This window comes from Quercus lobata, chromosome 7 (genome assembly GCF_001633185.2).
Source record: "Quercus lobata isolate SW786 chromosome 7, ValleyOak3.0 Primary Assembly, whole genome shotgun sequence".
Taxonomy (NCBI): Eukaryota; Viridiplantae; Streptophyta; class Magnoliopsida; order Fagales; family Fagaceae; genus Quercus; species Quercus lobata.
In genome coordinates, this window is record NC_044910.1 from 6,735,588 (window position 1) to 6,751,862 (window position 16,275).

Here is a 16,275-nt window from a genome sequence, read left to right on the forward strand (position 1 = left end):
TTACTCATTTAAATCTAAATTTGGTCAAATTTGTATCCATTTTAAAACTCTAAATGTCTACTTTCTAATCAAACAAATTTTACTCCAATTAAGTGTGACCCAAAAAATATGGGTAAAAGATCAACACTTTATGCTGAGTGAATTGAAACTTGATTGTCTTTAACTCTAGCTCAACCTTTCCTTTGATCCCACATTCCTAAATCGACCTAGATCATTTAGGATCATTTATATGTTAGATTTGAGGTAGAATTGCGTGGCAAATAGTGGGATCACATAGGATCGCGATCCCAAGCATTGATCCTAAATAATTCTAGAGCAAGAACCTTTCTGGATTGGCCTAGAGAAGCAATAGGGATGAGATCATGAGAAAGGTTAGAAGAGGAGTGAGCTTCTTTAACAGGAGATGGAGAATTGAGGCAGATCTCCTTTTTTGGTATATAGAAGTTTTGTAGAAGTTGCACAGCCTTATATTCCTTGCTGGAATCTTACACGAGCAAACTAACAAGATTGAAATTTATAGGGAACAAAAATCTTAAAGCTGTTAGAAGATAAAGTCATTCTTAGGGTGTTGAAATTATCTATCTTGGTTACTTTACTCATTTAGAGCTTTGAGTTGCTGTGCAACCTAGAAGGTCTTTCTTTGACAAATATGTGCTCTTTGTGACTTGTGTCACACTCTATAGCTTTTAGTTTTTTGTTTTTTGTTTTTTTTTTGTCACATTTTATCGAATAATCAGCATAATTTGTTTTTTTTTTTTTACTAATAAATAAGTTACAGGATGCCAAGATGAGTCAAATAATTGAGTACAAAAAATATAAACCAGTTAATTTGTTGAACTTGCATTGAGTGCTTACGTTGTTAACTTGAGAATATTATTTTTATCGAATGTTCCAAAATTGACTCATTTGATACATTTTGAGTAATTTTCTGAATCTATAGTTTTGGTCCTCTGAGCAATGCCATTGAAATCACTTTACTACGCAGAAGATTGTCCCTATTATATTAATCTTCTCCATTCTAATCAATTTAAAGACTTTTAGAACATTTGAAAAGCTTATTATGTAGTTGAATATAACGAAACGTACAAAAAGAAATATGCATTACATTAAGCATGTCAGTCATTTTATAAGATATATCAGTATTAAATTTCCTGTTTTATTTTTCAATGCTTTTTCTATCATATTTTTTAATACTTCCAATAGTATCATGAATTGAACAGTAATATATCACAACTAGATTGAACTCAAAATAAGAGAAGTAACTAAGGTAAGATGGTTTAATTTGCGTTGAAGTCTACAAAATCATTTTGTTTTGTATTAATTGTTTTGTATTTATAAATATATACATATATATATATATATATATAAAAATATGTTTGCCAGCATTATTCTTGTATTCCAAAGTAATGGATTTCGTTGTAACAATGAATAGTACTGCATATCCATTTTCAAAAGTATAACGAAACTTTAACAAAAGAATCTAGTTGGAATATATTTTAATAAAGCCACAAAGGAAGTACTAAGGTTAAAATTCAGGGTTTGGAAAATTCTCCTTTAAATCCCATAACCGGTGTATCTTCTAAGGAGGATATGGAAGACAACAAAAGTGGCTCAACTATACCCAATGGATTCCCATTCAAACGGTTCTGCAGTAATAACACCCGATGAAAAAGGGTATCCATTCTGTCACAGAAATGAGTGATACAGGAACATGAAAGCTCATAGCAGCCAACCTGATCAAAGCCAAAGATAAAGCCCCATCAACAGGCCATGAATCCAAAAGATTTTGATCATCCATTATTTTAACCTCTCTTTCTGTGGGGATGTGCACTTCTTCATATCCATTCAAATCAGAGACCTTCAAATCTTTAGTCTAACACTTGATGGCTTCACGTTTAGTCAAATTCATACTTCTCTGCTAGTTTCAACATGCAATAACAGTTTTGACCATCTTGAAGTTGTGACAGCAGCAGCAGAAGATTAGCCATCTTCTCCCTACATCTGCATACCACTTGATAATATCAGTATCTTCAAGAGAAATGAGTATATTGATTGGCCTAAGTAAAACCAGTCATCTTAACCGCCTTACTAGCAAGTTCTATTGGTGCATAAACTTTCACACACAACCTCGTCAAATCCTCAACCTTGCTCTTAGCATATTCCATTCTTCTTTGTCCTCTGCTCTCCTTTCTTCCTTCTTTAATGCCTTTTTATTTTGGACCAGACTCAAATATGAGTCAACTTGCTCCTGGAACTTATCATAGGCATCAACCAGCTCTTGGGGTAATTGATCTCTAAAGTGCCTTAAAGAGAGAATTGCCTGCTGTGAGCATCCGATGCCATCCCCAGTGCTCTTCCAAGGACCCCAACAAATCTGGACTGCTCATCAGCCCAATTCTGAAAATTTCTCAAACTTTGTTCTCAATTTGACATGCAAATTTAAACCCATCACTTTACTTCAACTTCTTAAAACATGCTGCAAGGTCCTCATCCCCAGTTTCTTTCTACTCCTCTCCAGCATTTTTCATTAGCCCAGGATAATGTCTTTGCATGGGCATTAGATTGCAAGACTCCATTGATCAATTTAGCCTAAGAAGATTATACAAATTCCAGCATCATCCTACTTAAACTCCCCAAAAATTCGTAAATCTCCTCCACTTGATGGTGGGTTCTATCTGCAGAAACAAAACCATGGATCATCCCATTAGCCTCGACGCAGCTCCACCCTGGTTTCTTCTTCAGATCCTTTTCATTCATTACTCTCCTTACTTCTTCAACTTCATCCCATTGTCCAACACATGCTTGTACATTACTCAACAAAGTATGATACCCAATATTACCAGGTTCCAATTCCAAAAGCCTTTGTGCTGTATATTCCCCAAGTTTTATGTCTTCATAAATTCTACAAGCCGCAAGAAGAGCACCCCATATCCTACTATCAGGAAAAATCACCATTTTCACTATTATAGATAAGGCCTCTTTAAGCTTTCCATATCGACCCAACAGATCCACCATGCAAGTGTAATGATCCAAATCAGGTTGAATACCATATATCCATTTCATTGAATTATAAACTTCACACCCTTCTCTGACAAGACCAGAGTGGCCACAAGCAGACAGTAAGCTCAAGAAGGTGATACAGTTTGGTTTTATTCTTTCCCCCAGCATTAGACCAAAAAGTTCTAGAGCTTCAAGACCAAGCCCATGGCTTCCAAAGCCTTCAATCATTGTTGTCCAGGTTACTAAATCTTTGACCAATATATTATGAAAACATGCTCTAGCAGAAGAAATATTTCCACATCTTATGTACATGTTTAAGATGGAGGTTTCCATGTGTGTGGTTTCCTCCATAGATCTGTAAGACAAATTTCTTATAATGAAGCCATGGATTGCCTTACCCAATTGCAGTGCTCCCAGATAAGTATATGCATCAAGAATGCTTCTCAAAATCTCAGCCCCAGGCTCAAAATTTGCAGCTTGCATTTGATGGAACAAATTTATGGCATCCTTAATATATCCATTTTGTATGAATCCCGACATCATAGCACCAAACGTAACAATGTTTCTATTTGGAATTTCTCTATACAACTGAGCTGATATCTCTATTTCCCCACACTTTGCATAAAAGTCTAACAAACAAGTGAGCAAAATTTCATCACAAAAACCAGTTTTAATGGTTAAACAATGTATCTTTTCTCCTTGAAAAAGATCTCTACACTTCGCAAATGCTGATATAAGTAATGTTAAAGTCTCAATGCTGATTGCAGCACTACCCCACATTTCAATAAAAATATTCACTAACTTTTCAATATCCCCTTCCATGGCATAATAGGAAATCAGAATATTCCAGGAAACCTCATCCTTTCTGTCAATCTTGCTGAAAAAGATTTCGACTTCTTCAACACTACCTGTCCTAGTATACATTTTTAAAACTGAATTTTGTACTGACCCATCTATTGATAACCCACTCTTGATTGCATAACCATGAAGTTGCATCCCATGGATCAAACTTTCAATGGCACAACAAGCCTGCAACATTGCCATCAAAGTCACCGAATTGGGTTCAGACTTTACCATCATTTCCTGGAACAAAATGAAAGCACTACCAACACTTCCCTCACCAACATACCCTGAAATCATTGACGTCCAAGAAACCAAATCTCTCTGTGACATAGCATCAAACAGTTTACGGGCATAATCTACACACCCACATTTCAAATAAACCTCAATCATGGTATTGCAAAAATAAACATCAAATCCAAACCCCATTTTCGTTGAGACACAATGGACCATCTCTCCATACATTACATCACTCTGAAGCGATGAAACAGCTTGGTTTACTATTGGAAACGTGAAACTATCATGGGCAACACCCAGACGTCTCATTGTTCTATATAACAACAAAGCCGAATAAAAAAGACCCGAATCAAGATGAGACTTCATGATCAAATTCCATGCAATAGTATGGGGTTCTTCTAAGGTATTAAATACACGAACGACGCTGTGAAGGTCATGGAACTGGGCGTAGAAGCTCATGAGAGTTGTGGCAACAGAGATGGGTAGGAAACCTTTAGAGACAATGAGAGAAGCATGGGCTTGTTTCAGAGTTTGAAGGTCCTTGCATGAATGTAATAGCCGTGAAGAAGAAGAAGAAGAATGAGAATTTAAGTGATGGGCGTGAAGAAGAAGAAGAGGAAGTTGTGAAGGGAGAGAGGAGAAGCGAAGCGGATGAAAGACATGACGGAGAAGCGAAGGAATATTGAAGTTTATAGATTGAACAAACAAAGGTGTGTTCTTGTTATTGCCTGATTGATGGTGAAATGAATAAAAGAGACACAGACTACACCGTCGTTCGTTCTGTTCTTCGCTGATAAATATTTCCACGGCTAACGGCTCTTATTTGATTTTTGGGAAATTACATAAAAGGGCTGAAGTATATTTCTTGTTTGGTTAATTATTACGGAGCATTACACATTTGTTAAACATGATTTCATTTATAATTTGTAACTTCATTTTTTTTTTTGAAGAGAAAATGAAATATCATTAACACAGGGGAAAAGGATTACAACAGGGGCCAAAGCTTACAACATTCAGCCAAGGCCTGCTTGAATCAGGTGCTTTAAGAACAGAGGAAAATCATCTTTCCAAACATAATTTGCATTATTACATTTGGCAAAATGGGCAAACTCATGAGCTGCCCTGTTGTAGTCCCTTTTCACGTGTTGGAGGGAGCAACTTGGAGGTAATGTGCAAAACAATAGTGCAAAAGAATTGTATATAGTTAGTTAGGCAACGTTTGAAACAATAAAGGAAAGTAGCATCTCGAGTTTTAGAAACTCGAGATCCATATTAGAACTCGAGTCCAAAAGACTCGCGTTGCGAGTTTGAAAATGATCTCGAGTCTTTAAGACTCGAGGTTCATACAAAAAAAATTTCACCTATAGTGGCATTTTTAAGCCTTTCAGTGATGTTTTAAAACCCTATAGCGGCGTTTTCCTGGAAAATTTTTTTTTATAAGCACAGGTTTAGGGAGTCATATAGTGGCGTTTTTAAGCCCTATAGTGACGTTTTATAGACCTATAGCGGTGTTTTTATTCAATTTATGGAAATCGAGTCTTTAAAACTCGATTTTCAGCTTAATTTTTTCCCGCTTTGGAATTATCCACTTACAAATCGAGACTTAAAAACTCGATTTTTATCTTGGAACTCGAGTTTTAGAAACTCGAGATGTTAATTTTCAACATTGTTTTGAAACGTGACAATTAACTAAATTTTTTAATATTTATTGTTATTTAGAAAAAAAATTCGAGCAACTTGAGAAGGAAGATTTTACTTTCTGAATTTCTTGAATCAAATGGCCCGTTTCACCTCCTCCAGGATCATGCATGACTGCTTGGACAATAGAGGCAGCATCCGATTCAAAGATAACATTGGGAATGGCCAACTCCAGAGCTAGTAGCACTCCCTGTTCCATAGCTAAGAGCTCAGTCCACTCAGCTGGATAGTGTGAAGGCAGAGCTTTACTCAGGGCAGCAACAATATTGCCACTGTCATCACGGACAATCGCGCCAACCCCCGAGACTCTGTGGTCATCCAAAGGAGATGCACCATCCACATTGACCTTAAAATAACCAGCCGGAGGGGCCACCCAGCCACCATTCGAAGCATGCTCCGTAGGCCAGAGCACAGTGTTTGCTTCATGGAAATCATTCATGACATTTCTCGCCAAGTCCCAAACTTGCAGAGGAGAGAGGCTTTTTTCATTATGAACTAATAGGTTCCGATTATGGGTTCAAGAGTAAGATTTAACAAACTGTGATGAAAGTGGGTTCCAGTTAACTCAATTAATAAAGTCTCTAATGGCTAAATAAGAGATCTGGAGTTCAATTCCTGCATACACTAAAAACCGATTGGTGTCTTGATCAGATGATAACCTATTATCAAACCAAAATGCTATAGGTTGAAACTATTTAAAAAAAAAAAAAAACTGTGATAAAATAAATAAATATATATATATATATATATATAATATATTAATGAGTTCCACTTTACCTTGATTAAGGTGGTGGATATATGGTCAAGGAAAATTAAAATTTTATTTCCAATTTTGATTTTGGTATTGGAGAGAGAAAAATTTGTTGGTATGGAATCTTGTGAGATTCTGTAACTAATGTTAACAATCAACTACGTGAGAGATGTGGATTCCAATTAGCTCAATTGGTAAAGTCTCTGATGGTTATATAAGAGATCTGGAGTTCAATCCCCGCTTATACCAAAAACTGATTGGTGTCTTGGTCTGATAATGAAAAGTTATTATCAGGGGCAGATGCCATAGGTTGAAATTTTCTCCAAAAAAAAAAAAAAATACAGCTTCAATTTCTGGTGAAACTTTGAAAAAAAAAAAATTAAGTGACACCTCAACTTGGTACATGGGCTAGTTCTTCGTTTAAATCATGACACGTGGACCATGTAATTGAATAACAAAAAAAAAAAAAAAACTTAAAACAATTGCAAAAATCTCTCAAAATCAAATAAATGAAAATTTTTAATTTAATTTAACTTTTTCCTTCCTTCGATATTTTTCTTTCTTCTTCACCAAAATTTCGCCTCTTTTTAATCTTTTTTTTTAACCTAATTTTTGTGGTGTGGTTTTGCTATTGTTTGCTCTCTTGTTTGTTCTTCGTGGTTGGACTATTGTTTTATTTATTTTTATTGAACTTGACTAACTTGAAATTTTATATATATATATAACCTCAATTGCTCACAAGCCCAAATGTTGAATTGATTGAGCACTTCTACCAACTTCTACTTCCATAGCCAAAGTAAACGTAATGCTAAAGTTACTACAAAATTCTTATAATGATGTGATAAGAATATGATTGGTGCCACTTAAATAATATAATAAGTGAATGTTTGAATTTTTTTTTTTTTTTTTTTTTGTCGGACCGTAACACGTCAGCTTGTAATGCTTATGCTATAAAATTTGTAATATTTCTAGTATTCGTCAACTGAATTAGTCAGATTAAAAGTAAGAATATTGGGTTTTAAATGAAACATTAACCAAATTGATGGTTAATAAATTAAATATTATTTAAGTGGTGCTTAAGTATAAATTTTGGCCCCAACCTCAAATTGTATTGATGCAGCCTTGCAACTAAACACATAGTTAGTTTCTCATTTTTTTCTAAACTAAAACCATAGTTAGTTTCTTTACTATGTAGTATTTGTTGATGGGTAGTATTATGGATATAATAATTTCACGACAAAACTCAGATGACAAGTTGTTATTGGTTCTTATTTAACTCTATTATTAACATCATTTTTTTTTCCTTCCAATAAATAACAACTTGTCATTTAAGTTTTGTTTTGAAAATACTGCATTCATAGCTCTACTCTTTGTTGATAAATGTAAAAGGTTTTTTGGATAATTCAAATGGAGGAGATGAGATTTGGATTTGAATGTTTTATTTAAAAACACCAAAATATACCCATTAATTAAGATACAAAACTCTTGATAGTACTGTAAAAATATAGGACGATAATTTTTTGCTAATGTTTGGCATCCTTGTCCATATTTGGATTAAATTGAATTGCAAGTTGGGGCTCATTTTCAAGTGAAGTCATGAACCGAAGTGGCATCTTATCTTACGCGTTTTTTTTTTTTTGTTTAGAAAGGAATCCTATGCTTCATGGATAATGCTGTGTTATGAAATTGTTTGGCATTTTTTCATCCACAAAAAAAAAAAAAAAAAAAAAAAAAAAAAAAAAAAATTGGCATTCTTATTGGAGCACTGTTTATTACACAAGTTTAAACTTTATAGTGATTTTTTTTTGTTGCTTAGTCACAGCGAGTGGCAGAGCAATGTATGTTTGGCTAGAATAAGTTTATTTGCTTAACTTTGTAAACCTGAACAAAGTCAGGATTCTGAGTTAGAAGGGCTATAGTATAAAAGGAAAATTATTATGAAACTTCAATTAGTTTTTACAAATCAAGGGAGTTAATATTATATTTGAGGCCATTTCAATTTGGCAAAAATAACAAAATATTTCAGTAGGGATTTGAAATTACCGCTACTATATATATATATATAATCCCAATATATTAACCTAATATATAGTAATATAAAAATATATTATATTAGAATTATATTATCTTTTAGTAATTATAAACCAATTTACATCATATTTTTTCACATAATCCCTACTAGGCCAATGGTTTTAGTTTTCCACCCATCTACAAGCCACTTTTTTCTTTTTCTTTTTTTCTCCTCCACCCATTACTTATCTTCTTAGACCTTTCTCCTTTTTCTTTTTCTTTTTTTTTCCTCCACCTACATCCTACATTTAATCATTTTTATTTCTCCCCTCTCCTTCTTCAGCTTGTTTCTCTTTCTTCGTTTCATCTTCTTACTTTTTCTTTATTTCATCCATTGTAAAAACTCTCTCTCTCTCTCTCTCTCTCTCTCTTAAGTATCCTTCAAAACATCAATTCTGCACTTATTTGTATGCTCAATTTGTTGTCAAGTTGTGCTGCAGTGACACTACCTCTCTCCCTCTCTTTTCAGTTCAACGTCTCTCACTTTATCTTAGTTTTTTTTTTTTTTTTTTTTTGGGAATTTGATGGAATGATCAAAATTTTAAATTCAAAATTTTTTAGGGGTTGGCCTTTTTTTTTTTGGTAAGATTGGTGGATTGGGGCTAAATTTTGTAACTTTGCTATTGGTGATTTTGTTATTAGGCTTATTTTTTTGGAGTTTTTTATTTTTAAGGGAGCCAAAGAATGGCACCGGTTCAACTGCAAGTTCTCATAAATTAACCAAAAAAAAGAAAGAGGTAAAGTTGTTTGACCGACCTAAAGGAGTCCTTCTATCCCACTCTTTCTACTCCACTATATATTCCACAAATAAAAACATGTCACATATACATCTAATTTATTAAATGCTAAATTTATGCCTTCTATTATTTCAATTACCTAAATATGATGGGTTATTTATTTATTTATTTATTTTAGGAAATAGAAAGAACAGAAGGCATAAATTTAGCATTTAATAAATTAGATGGACATATGACATGTTTTTATTTGTGGAGTATATAATGGAGCAGGAAAAGTGGAAGTGGGACAGAAGATTTGGACTCGACCTAAAGAACGGAAGGATTAAAAACATTGCATCAAATGGTTTCTTCTTCCCTAGTTTATTTTCATTATTTTTTCTTTAGTAGTATTTAATTTCCTTTTTTTCTTTTTTGTTTTGGTATAGTGATTCAATATTTAGTAGTAGTGCATTTGCAATGGCTTTAATGGGAATGGAAACTGCCTCATCATCTCTCCCAAATTCTTCTACTTCATCTTCTATTGAGCAACGAAAGTATGATGTTTTCCTCAGCTTTAGAGGCAAGGACACCTGAAACAATTTTATGGATCATCTATTTACTGCTTTGATAGATAAAGGCATTAACACTTTTAAAGATGATGAAAAACTTGAGAAAGGAAAATCTTTCTCACTAGAGCTGTTGAAATGAATAGAAGAATCAAGATTTGCTATTGTCATTCTCTCAAAAGGCTATGCATTTTCTACTTGGTGCTTAGATGAACTTGCAAATATCATTGCGTGCAAGAAAGATATTGAAATGGCAGTTTTACCTGTTTTTCACTATGTTGATCCATCTAATGTACGAAAACAAATAGGAACTTTTACACAGGCATTTGTTAAACATGAAGAAAAGGAGGAAAAAACAAGGGCAGATAAATGGAGAGATGCTTTGAGACAGGTGGGCAACCTCGCCGAATGGCATTTAAAGGATACTAGGTAATTTATCCCGACATATTTGTTTCATTTAAATATTCAAATGACCCACTTTTTATATATAACTTTATTTGGAATCTTAAGCAAATCTATATACATGTTTCATTGTACTTCTTTCAATTTTTTCCTAAGCAGATCTATGTACATGTTTTTGTTTTAGTCAACAAAATTGAACTTTAAATATGAATCATACTTTTTTGTCTAACTTATTGGTGGTTCAAACTCAACGCATTTCCTACTTTTTTAATTGCATACCTGAGTTACTAGATATCCAAGAAATAGTAGAATGGATATCGCTTAACTTGAAATATGATGCATTCTCATATATTACCCAAGACCTAGTAGGAATATACTCTCGACTAGTGGAATTGGAGTCATGCTTAGCTCTAGGTTCAAAAGATGTCCACTTTATAAGGATTTGGGCAATGGGAGGGATGGGTAAGACAACTCTTGCTAGAGTTGTTTACATATGGTTTCTAAAGAATTTGAAGCTCTTGGTTTTATTAAGGATGTTAGGGAAAAGTTTGAAAAATATGGTCTTGTTCCACTACAACAGAAAATTATAGATGAAGTTTTGAAGGAAAAGAATTTGAAAATAGAAGAGGAGTATGATGGAGTTCTTAAGATCAAGAATAGGTTATGTCGTAAAAGGATTCTTCTTGTTTTTGATGATTTAGATAAGATGAAACAGTTAAAAATGTTAGCTGGGGAGCATGATTGGTTTGGTTCTGGTAGTAGAATTATCATAACAACAAGAGATGTGCATTTGTTGGAGGCACATCAAGCAGATGAAATATATGAAGTTAAAGGATTGAATGATGAAAATGCTCTCCACCTTTTTTCCTTGAAAGCTTTTAAAAAAAGCATGTCCTTGATGATTATAGAGAGTTGTCTAACCAATTTTTGAATTATGTTGCTGGCCTTCCTTTAGCTCTTGAGGTTTTGGGTTCCTTTTTGTTTGGAAAAAGTACTGTTGAATGGACGATTGCATTAGAGAGACTCCAAGAATTTCCAGACGAAGCAATTCTTGAAGTACTTAAAATAAGTTTTAATGGACTCCAAAAACCATAGAAGGAAATATTCTTGCATATTGCATGTTTTTTTAATAATCAGAACAAAGATTATGTATTAGAAATACTAGATATTCTTGGCCTTTACCCTATTATTGGATTGAAGGAACTTGCTAATACGTCTCTTTTGAAAATTATGGATAATGATATAGTGCGGATGCATGACTTACTTGAAGAAATGGGTAGGAACATGGTTTGTCAAGAGTGCCTTGATGATCCTGGGAAGTGTTGTAGATTGTGGGATTACGAAGACATTGACAAAGTGTTAAAAAGAAATAGGGTAAGGTTATTTTCAAATTTGAGCTCATTCCCTACTTTCATGTTTAACAATTTGGAACTTGAATTGTAATGCTAATAATTAATTTTGCAATTCACCAATTCTTTCTTAATTATTAGGGGACGGAAGCACTTAATGCCTTGGATATTCTGAGTACTTATAATGAACAACAAGTTGTATGTTGGAACCCTGAGGCCTTTTCGAAGATGGACAATCTTAAATATCTTAGAATTTATGGCATTCTCCACGTCCCCACACACCTTCCTAATGATTTAAGAATTCTTGATTGGATTTTGTATCCATCAAAATATTTGTAGACAAGTTTCCAGCTAGTTGAGCTTGTTCAACTTTGTTTGCAACAAAGCAAAATTGAACAACTTTGGACAGGAATAAAGGTAAGTATCCTCCTAAAACTTTTCTTTTTTTAAATTACAAAAAATGGACACTAGGAAGCTAATTATTCTAACAATTGTTTTTCTTCTAACAGAATTTTGACAAGTTGAAGTTCATTGACTTGACTGACTCCTCGGACCTGATTATAACTCCAAACTTCACTGGTGTCCCAAATCTTGAGAAATTAGTTCTAAGGTGCACAAATTTACGTGAGATTGACCCATCTATTGGAATTCTTAAAAAACTTATTCATTTTAATTTACAAGGTTGTGAAAGACTAATTCGTCTTCCGAGCAAGTTTGGAATGGAGCCCCTTGTGACTCTTGAAATTTCTAATTGCTCCAAAGTTAAGGCAATTCCAAAATTTGTGGCAAACCCGAAATTCTTACAAGAGCTTTCTTTGGATCGCACTGTTGTTGTGGAACTAATTAAAAACTAGCCAGAGAACCTATGGATAATCAAAGGCCTAGAGATACTTGATTTGAGCAAAGCAGATATAGAAGAGCTGTCTTCATCAATTGAATGTTTGACTGACCTTACTTCATTGATTCTAAGATATTGTGAGAATCTTGTGAGCCTTCCTAACACCATTTGTAGTTTGAAGTTGCTTAAGTCTCTTGATCTTTTTGGATGCTTAACATTTCATAACTTGCCAAAGAACATAGGAAATGTAAAAAGTTTGGAGTTGCTTAATTTGTGTTGGACAGACATAAGAGATGTTCCTTCTTCCGTTGCCCTCCTTAAAAATCTGAAATATCTATATATCTATATATGTAAGTCAACTGAATTTTATTCCCTTCCAAAAAGTCTTGAGTTGATGGGCCTAGTATTTCCTTCATTAATTTCTCGGACAACAAGTCATCGGATGACCTTTTTATTGAATCAGTTGAGCCCAAAATTTGTTTCCATGCTAAAAGTTCTTCAACCGTTACTGCCTTCCTTTTTAGGTCTTCAATCTTTAACATATTTGCATCTTAGTGACTTCGATCTTACGTCAATCCCCAATGACATTGGCTGCTTGTCCTCTTTAGAACACTTAAATCTAAGTGGAAATCATTTTGTTTCCCATCCTAAAAGCATGTCTCACCTCTCTAATCTTCAAAGACTCCATTTGGAGGGTTGCACAAGGCTTCAATCATTGGAAAATGTTCATTACTATTGATATTGTAATTGCAAACAATTGTATCTCACTGTGGGCATTGCCAGAACTGCAATTTTATACTTTTAGGTCAGATCACTCCCATTTGAATTTCCAGTGTGTTAACTGCTTCAAATTGGTTAGTTATAATCAAGGTAGCAGTAACATGCTTCAGGTCTCTCTCTCTCTCTCTCTCTCTCTAAGTTCTAAACATTATTTTCCTAAAAAAAAAAAAAAATCTAAACATTAATTATGTTGTGTATATTTCAGGGATAAAGTGGTAAACTACCAGACATCTTTGACATTATTATTCCTGAAGGTCACTTTCCAAAAAGGTTTGAATATGAATCTATAAGTCATGAATTGCAGGTACAAGTGCCTTATGGGTGTGATGAGCTGATGGGAATTGAGTTGTGCGTTGGTTTTTCAATCCCAAAGGTTTCTTATACCTCTGAAGATTTTCTTCTTACATGTTGGATTAAAGTCAATGGATTTGAAAGCGCATCACCAATACGTTCTTCTTTTAGGACAAACTATGGTGTAGTTAGTTCACTTCACCTTTGGCAGCTCTATTTGTCTCCTCACTATTTCGACTCCCAATGGGGAGAAAATTTTCATCAAATTGATGGGAATGGATCCAATAAAATTGAGATTAGAATAAGTGCTTCACATAACTTGTGGGTGAGGAAAGTTGGGATTCATTATGATATTAATAATGATTCAGCCTCCAAAGGTACCCAAAATAATTGAAGCCATGATGAGGATGATGGGGCTGGGCCTTGTGGAGAAGGCTATTCAAATGATGAACCACCTCCAAAGACATGGAGGATGTAAAATTGAATCAAGTATAAGAGAATTTTTCTTTGCCTGTAAGTCATCATCGTTCTTCTTTCTATTACAATTTACAAGTCTTGATGTTCTCTTTATTTTGGGGAGGGAATCCAATGAAATGAAAGTGTGGGTTTTGAATTATTTTAGCATGATAACAAATTTAATTTGTTCTAGGTATATAATAGAGAATTTTTCTTTTTGTATTTCCCTTACTGGCATTTTAAAAAATAAAATAAAATCATTGAATTGTGCTAGTTGTACCTTAGCATTCTTTTGGCTTTCATATAGCCACATTCTCTCTCTCTCTCCTTTTTTTTATTTTTTATTTTTTATTTTTTAAATCAGGTTGAAATCAAATTTTCCTGTTGTCTTGTTTGTGCACTTTAATATAATGGAAGGAGGAGATCAAACGTCCAAGAATCTTGAAGCCCATTGCGGTTGTAATTAAGAGGGATAGAAACCAAAGGCACGCTGAAGAATTAGCAAACCTGGGCTCTTGCTGAAGTTGTCAAGGACTCAAAATGGTCAGCTATTATTATTGATTAAATCACGTTCTTTTTTTTCTTTATTTTGGTGACCTACAAATGCAATGCTCTGTTAAACTTTTATATACAAATGCATATTGAAATTTCTCTTCCTTAGTATTAATGTAATTGTTGTTTTGCTTTTTCTTCCACGGTTTGGTGTTTACTGTTCTCAGATTATGGCGTAACCGTTTCTCCTGTACTTAGGGAATGCCCATTTGATGGTTCCTTTTGTTGATTTTGTGGAAATGACAATGCTAAAGTTGGGTTCACCTGAGCTTGAGATCAGTTTTACCATGACCTGCCTTCTGTGGCATAATTTTGACGAAATTGGGCTAAGAGAAACTGCAAGTTCTGTCTAGACTTTTTGCAGCACCATGGTGGAATGTTATTGATGAATCAAGCTGTTACATTTAGTCTTGATATTGGAATACAAGACCTCATGGTGGACTGTTCCAACTTCAGGTTGATAGTTCCATTGAAGTTGAGTGAAAGCTATTTGTTTGAGGCCAAGAAAGATTTAAAAGTGCTCACACTGCAGGTTGTTTTAAACAAATTTCTTCAGTTTTCATGCAATATTAAAGAAATGTAATCTAACAGCACATGGTTTAGTGGGGTATGCAAAGGAGAATGAGGAGATCTCATGATTGGAGGACTGTCTTCTCTTTTTTCTTCCTACCTTACAGAAAATTTAAGCTAATTAAGATCTGTCTCTTTAGCTTCTTTTCTTTTTACTTATATAAAAAAAGTTCATTTTCTTTTCTTTAAACAAAAAAAAAGAAAAAAAAAAGACAGTCCGATATATTAATGTTTTCTATATATTTTTTCCCCATGCAACAGACCTGCTCTTTTTCAGAACTTGATTTTGGACCGTGATTTGCATACCTACATGTAATTGAAAGTTTTTTAGAACTTTGATCACCAACAAAAGAAGCTTAGCTCTAATGTACTTCAATGACTCTGCACTTGAATAGGTACCAGGCTTTATCTGAAACATTTTGAGGACTTTGATGCACCAACAAAGTTTACTATAATAGATACAAGGCCATCTCATCTTACTGGCTTCCAAAGACAGTTTTTCTTTCAAAGCACTTGACACCCTTTCATTTGATCCACTGGCAGCATCATATATGACTCAAGTACCATTCTTCCGAATTAGGACTCCAACTGGATTCCACCAATCATTCCATAGGAATATACGACAACTTGATCCCACTTCACACTTCAGTAATGGCTTAACAGTGCTGCTAAGATTTAGAATTTTCTTCCAACGTCAATAGCTGTCTTGAATACTCCAGAAACTCATCTTTTAAAAGAATAGATTGAACCCAAGCTACCCAATTTGAGCCTGCCTTTGCAAAAAAATCCCATGTCTCATTATGGCTGCTTTGTTCCATTCTTCCACTCTTCAAATCTAATCCGCCTCTCTTTTGTTATATTAATATAATTGTTGTTTTTCTTTTTCTCCAACAGTCACAACATATATAATATTTTCCCCCCTTCCTGGCATTTGGCTCTCTGATTTATATTGAGAAATTTCGAACAGAAACCTCACTCGGTTCAGATGTTGATTTTGGACCATGATTTGCATACCAATTTAGCTATGCAGGGTGCTCTCCAAGGATAGAGCTAAATTTATCCCCCATTTACTACAAATGGCTTACTTCTAGTCTCCACCCTTGGTTTAAGCTCTCTCTATATGGACTGCATAATCCCTCCTCAGTTCTTATCCCTTGGC

At 34.1% G+C, this 16,275-nt stretch overlaps 3 protein-coding genes across 14 annotated transcripts; 1 reads left to right on the forward strand and 2 right to left on the reverse strand.

The window, feature by feature from the left end:
* Nucleotides 1–1,442: 1,442 nt before the first annotated feature.
* On the reverse strand, nucleotides 1,443–4,633 carry LOC115952339 (pentatricopeptide repeat-containing protein At4g35130, chloroplastic-like). The gene is made up of 2 exons (XM_031069498.1): nucleotides 2,090–4,633; nucleotides 1,443–2,001 (listed from the first exon to the last, which is right to left on the reverse strand). Exon 1 carries the CDS (start codon nucleotides 4,534–4,536, stop codon nucleotides 2,599–2,601), a length of 1,938 nt encoding a protein of 645 aa, XP_030925358.1. The 5' UTR covers nucleotides 4,537–4,633; the 3' UTR covers nucleotides 1,443–2,001; nucleotides 2,090–2,598.
* Nucleotides 4,634–5,788: 1,155 nt separating this feature from the next.
* LOC115951478 lies at nucleotides 5,789–6,214 on the reverse strand. Its single transcript, XM_031068676.1, has one exon. The coding sequence runs from the start codon at nucleotides 6,212–6,214 to the stop codon at nucleotides 5,789–5,791; it is 426 nt and encodes a 141-aa protein (XP_030924536.1).
* Nucleotides 6,215–9,558: 3,344 nt separating this feature from the next.
* On the forward strand, nucleotides 9,559–15,261 carry LOC115953437. Of its 12 annotated transcripts, none has more exons than XR_004083702.1 (8): nucleotides 9,559–10,307; nucleotides 11,527–11,654; nucleotides 11,771–12,046; nucleotides 12,139–13,357; nucleotides 13,453–13,462; nucleotides 13,552–14,051; nucleotides 14,359–14,537; nucleotides 14,714–15,261. XR_004083702.1 is itself a non-coding variant. In XM_031071077.1 (3 exons), exons 1-3 carry the CDS (start codon nucleotides 10,129–10,131, stop codon nucleotides 13,930–13,932), a joined length of 570 nt encoding a protein of 189 aa, XP_030926937.1. In that variant the 5' UTR covers nucleotides 9,559–10,128; the 3' UTR covers nucleotides 13,933–14,350. The 12 variants fall into 12 exon arrangements, 1 of the variants encoding a protein (XP_030926937.1); XR_004083703.1 differs by having other exon boundaries at nucleotides 12,139–12,239; nucleotides 14,714–15,186; XR_004083700.1 differs by having other exon boundaries at nucleotides 13,453–14,051.
* The last annotated feature ends 1,014 nt before the right edge of the window (nucleotides 15,262–16,275 follow it).

Bases quoted from the DNA above. Each gene is read 5' to 3' on its own strand.
- LOC115951478 (XM_031068676.1), bottom strand. From the start codon at position 6,214: ATGAATGATTTCCATGAAGCAAACACTGTGCTCTGGCCTACGGAGCAT.
- LOC115953437 (XM_031071077.1), top strand. From the start codon at position 10,129: ATGGCAGTTTTACCTGTTTTTCACTATGTTGATCCATCTAATGTACGA.
- LOC115952339 (XM_031069498.1), bottom strand. From the start codon at position 4,536: ATGAGCTTCTACGCCCAGTTCCATGACCTTCACAGCGTCGTTCGTGTA.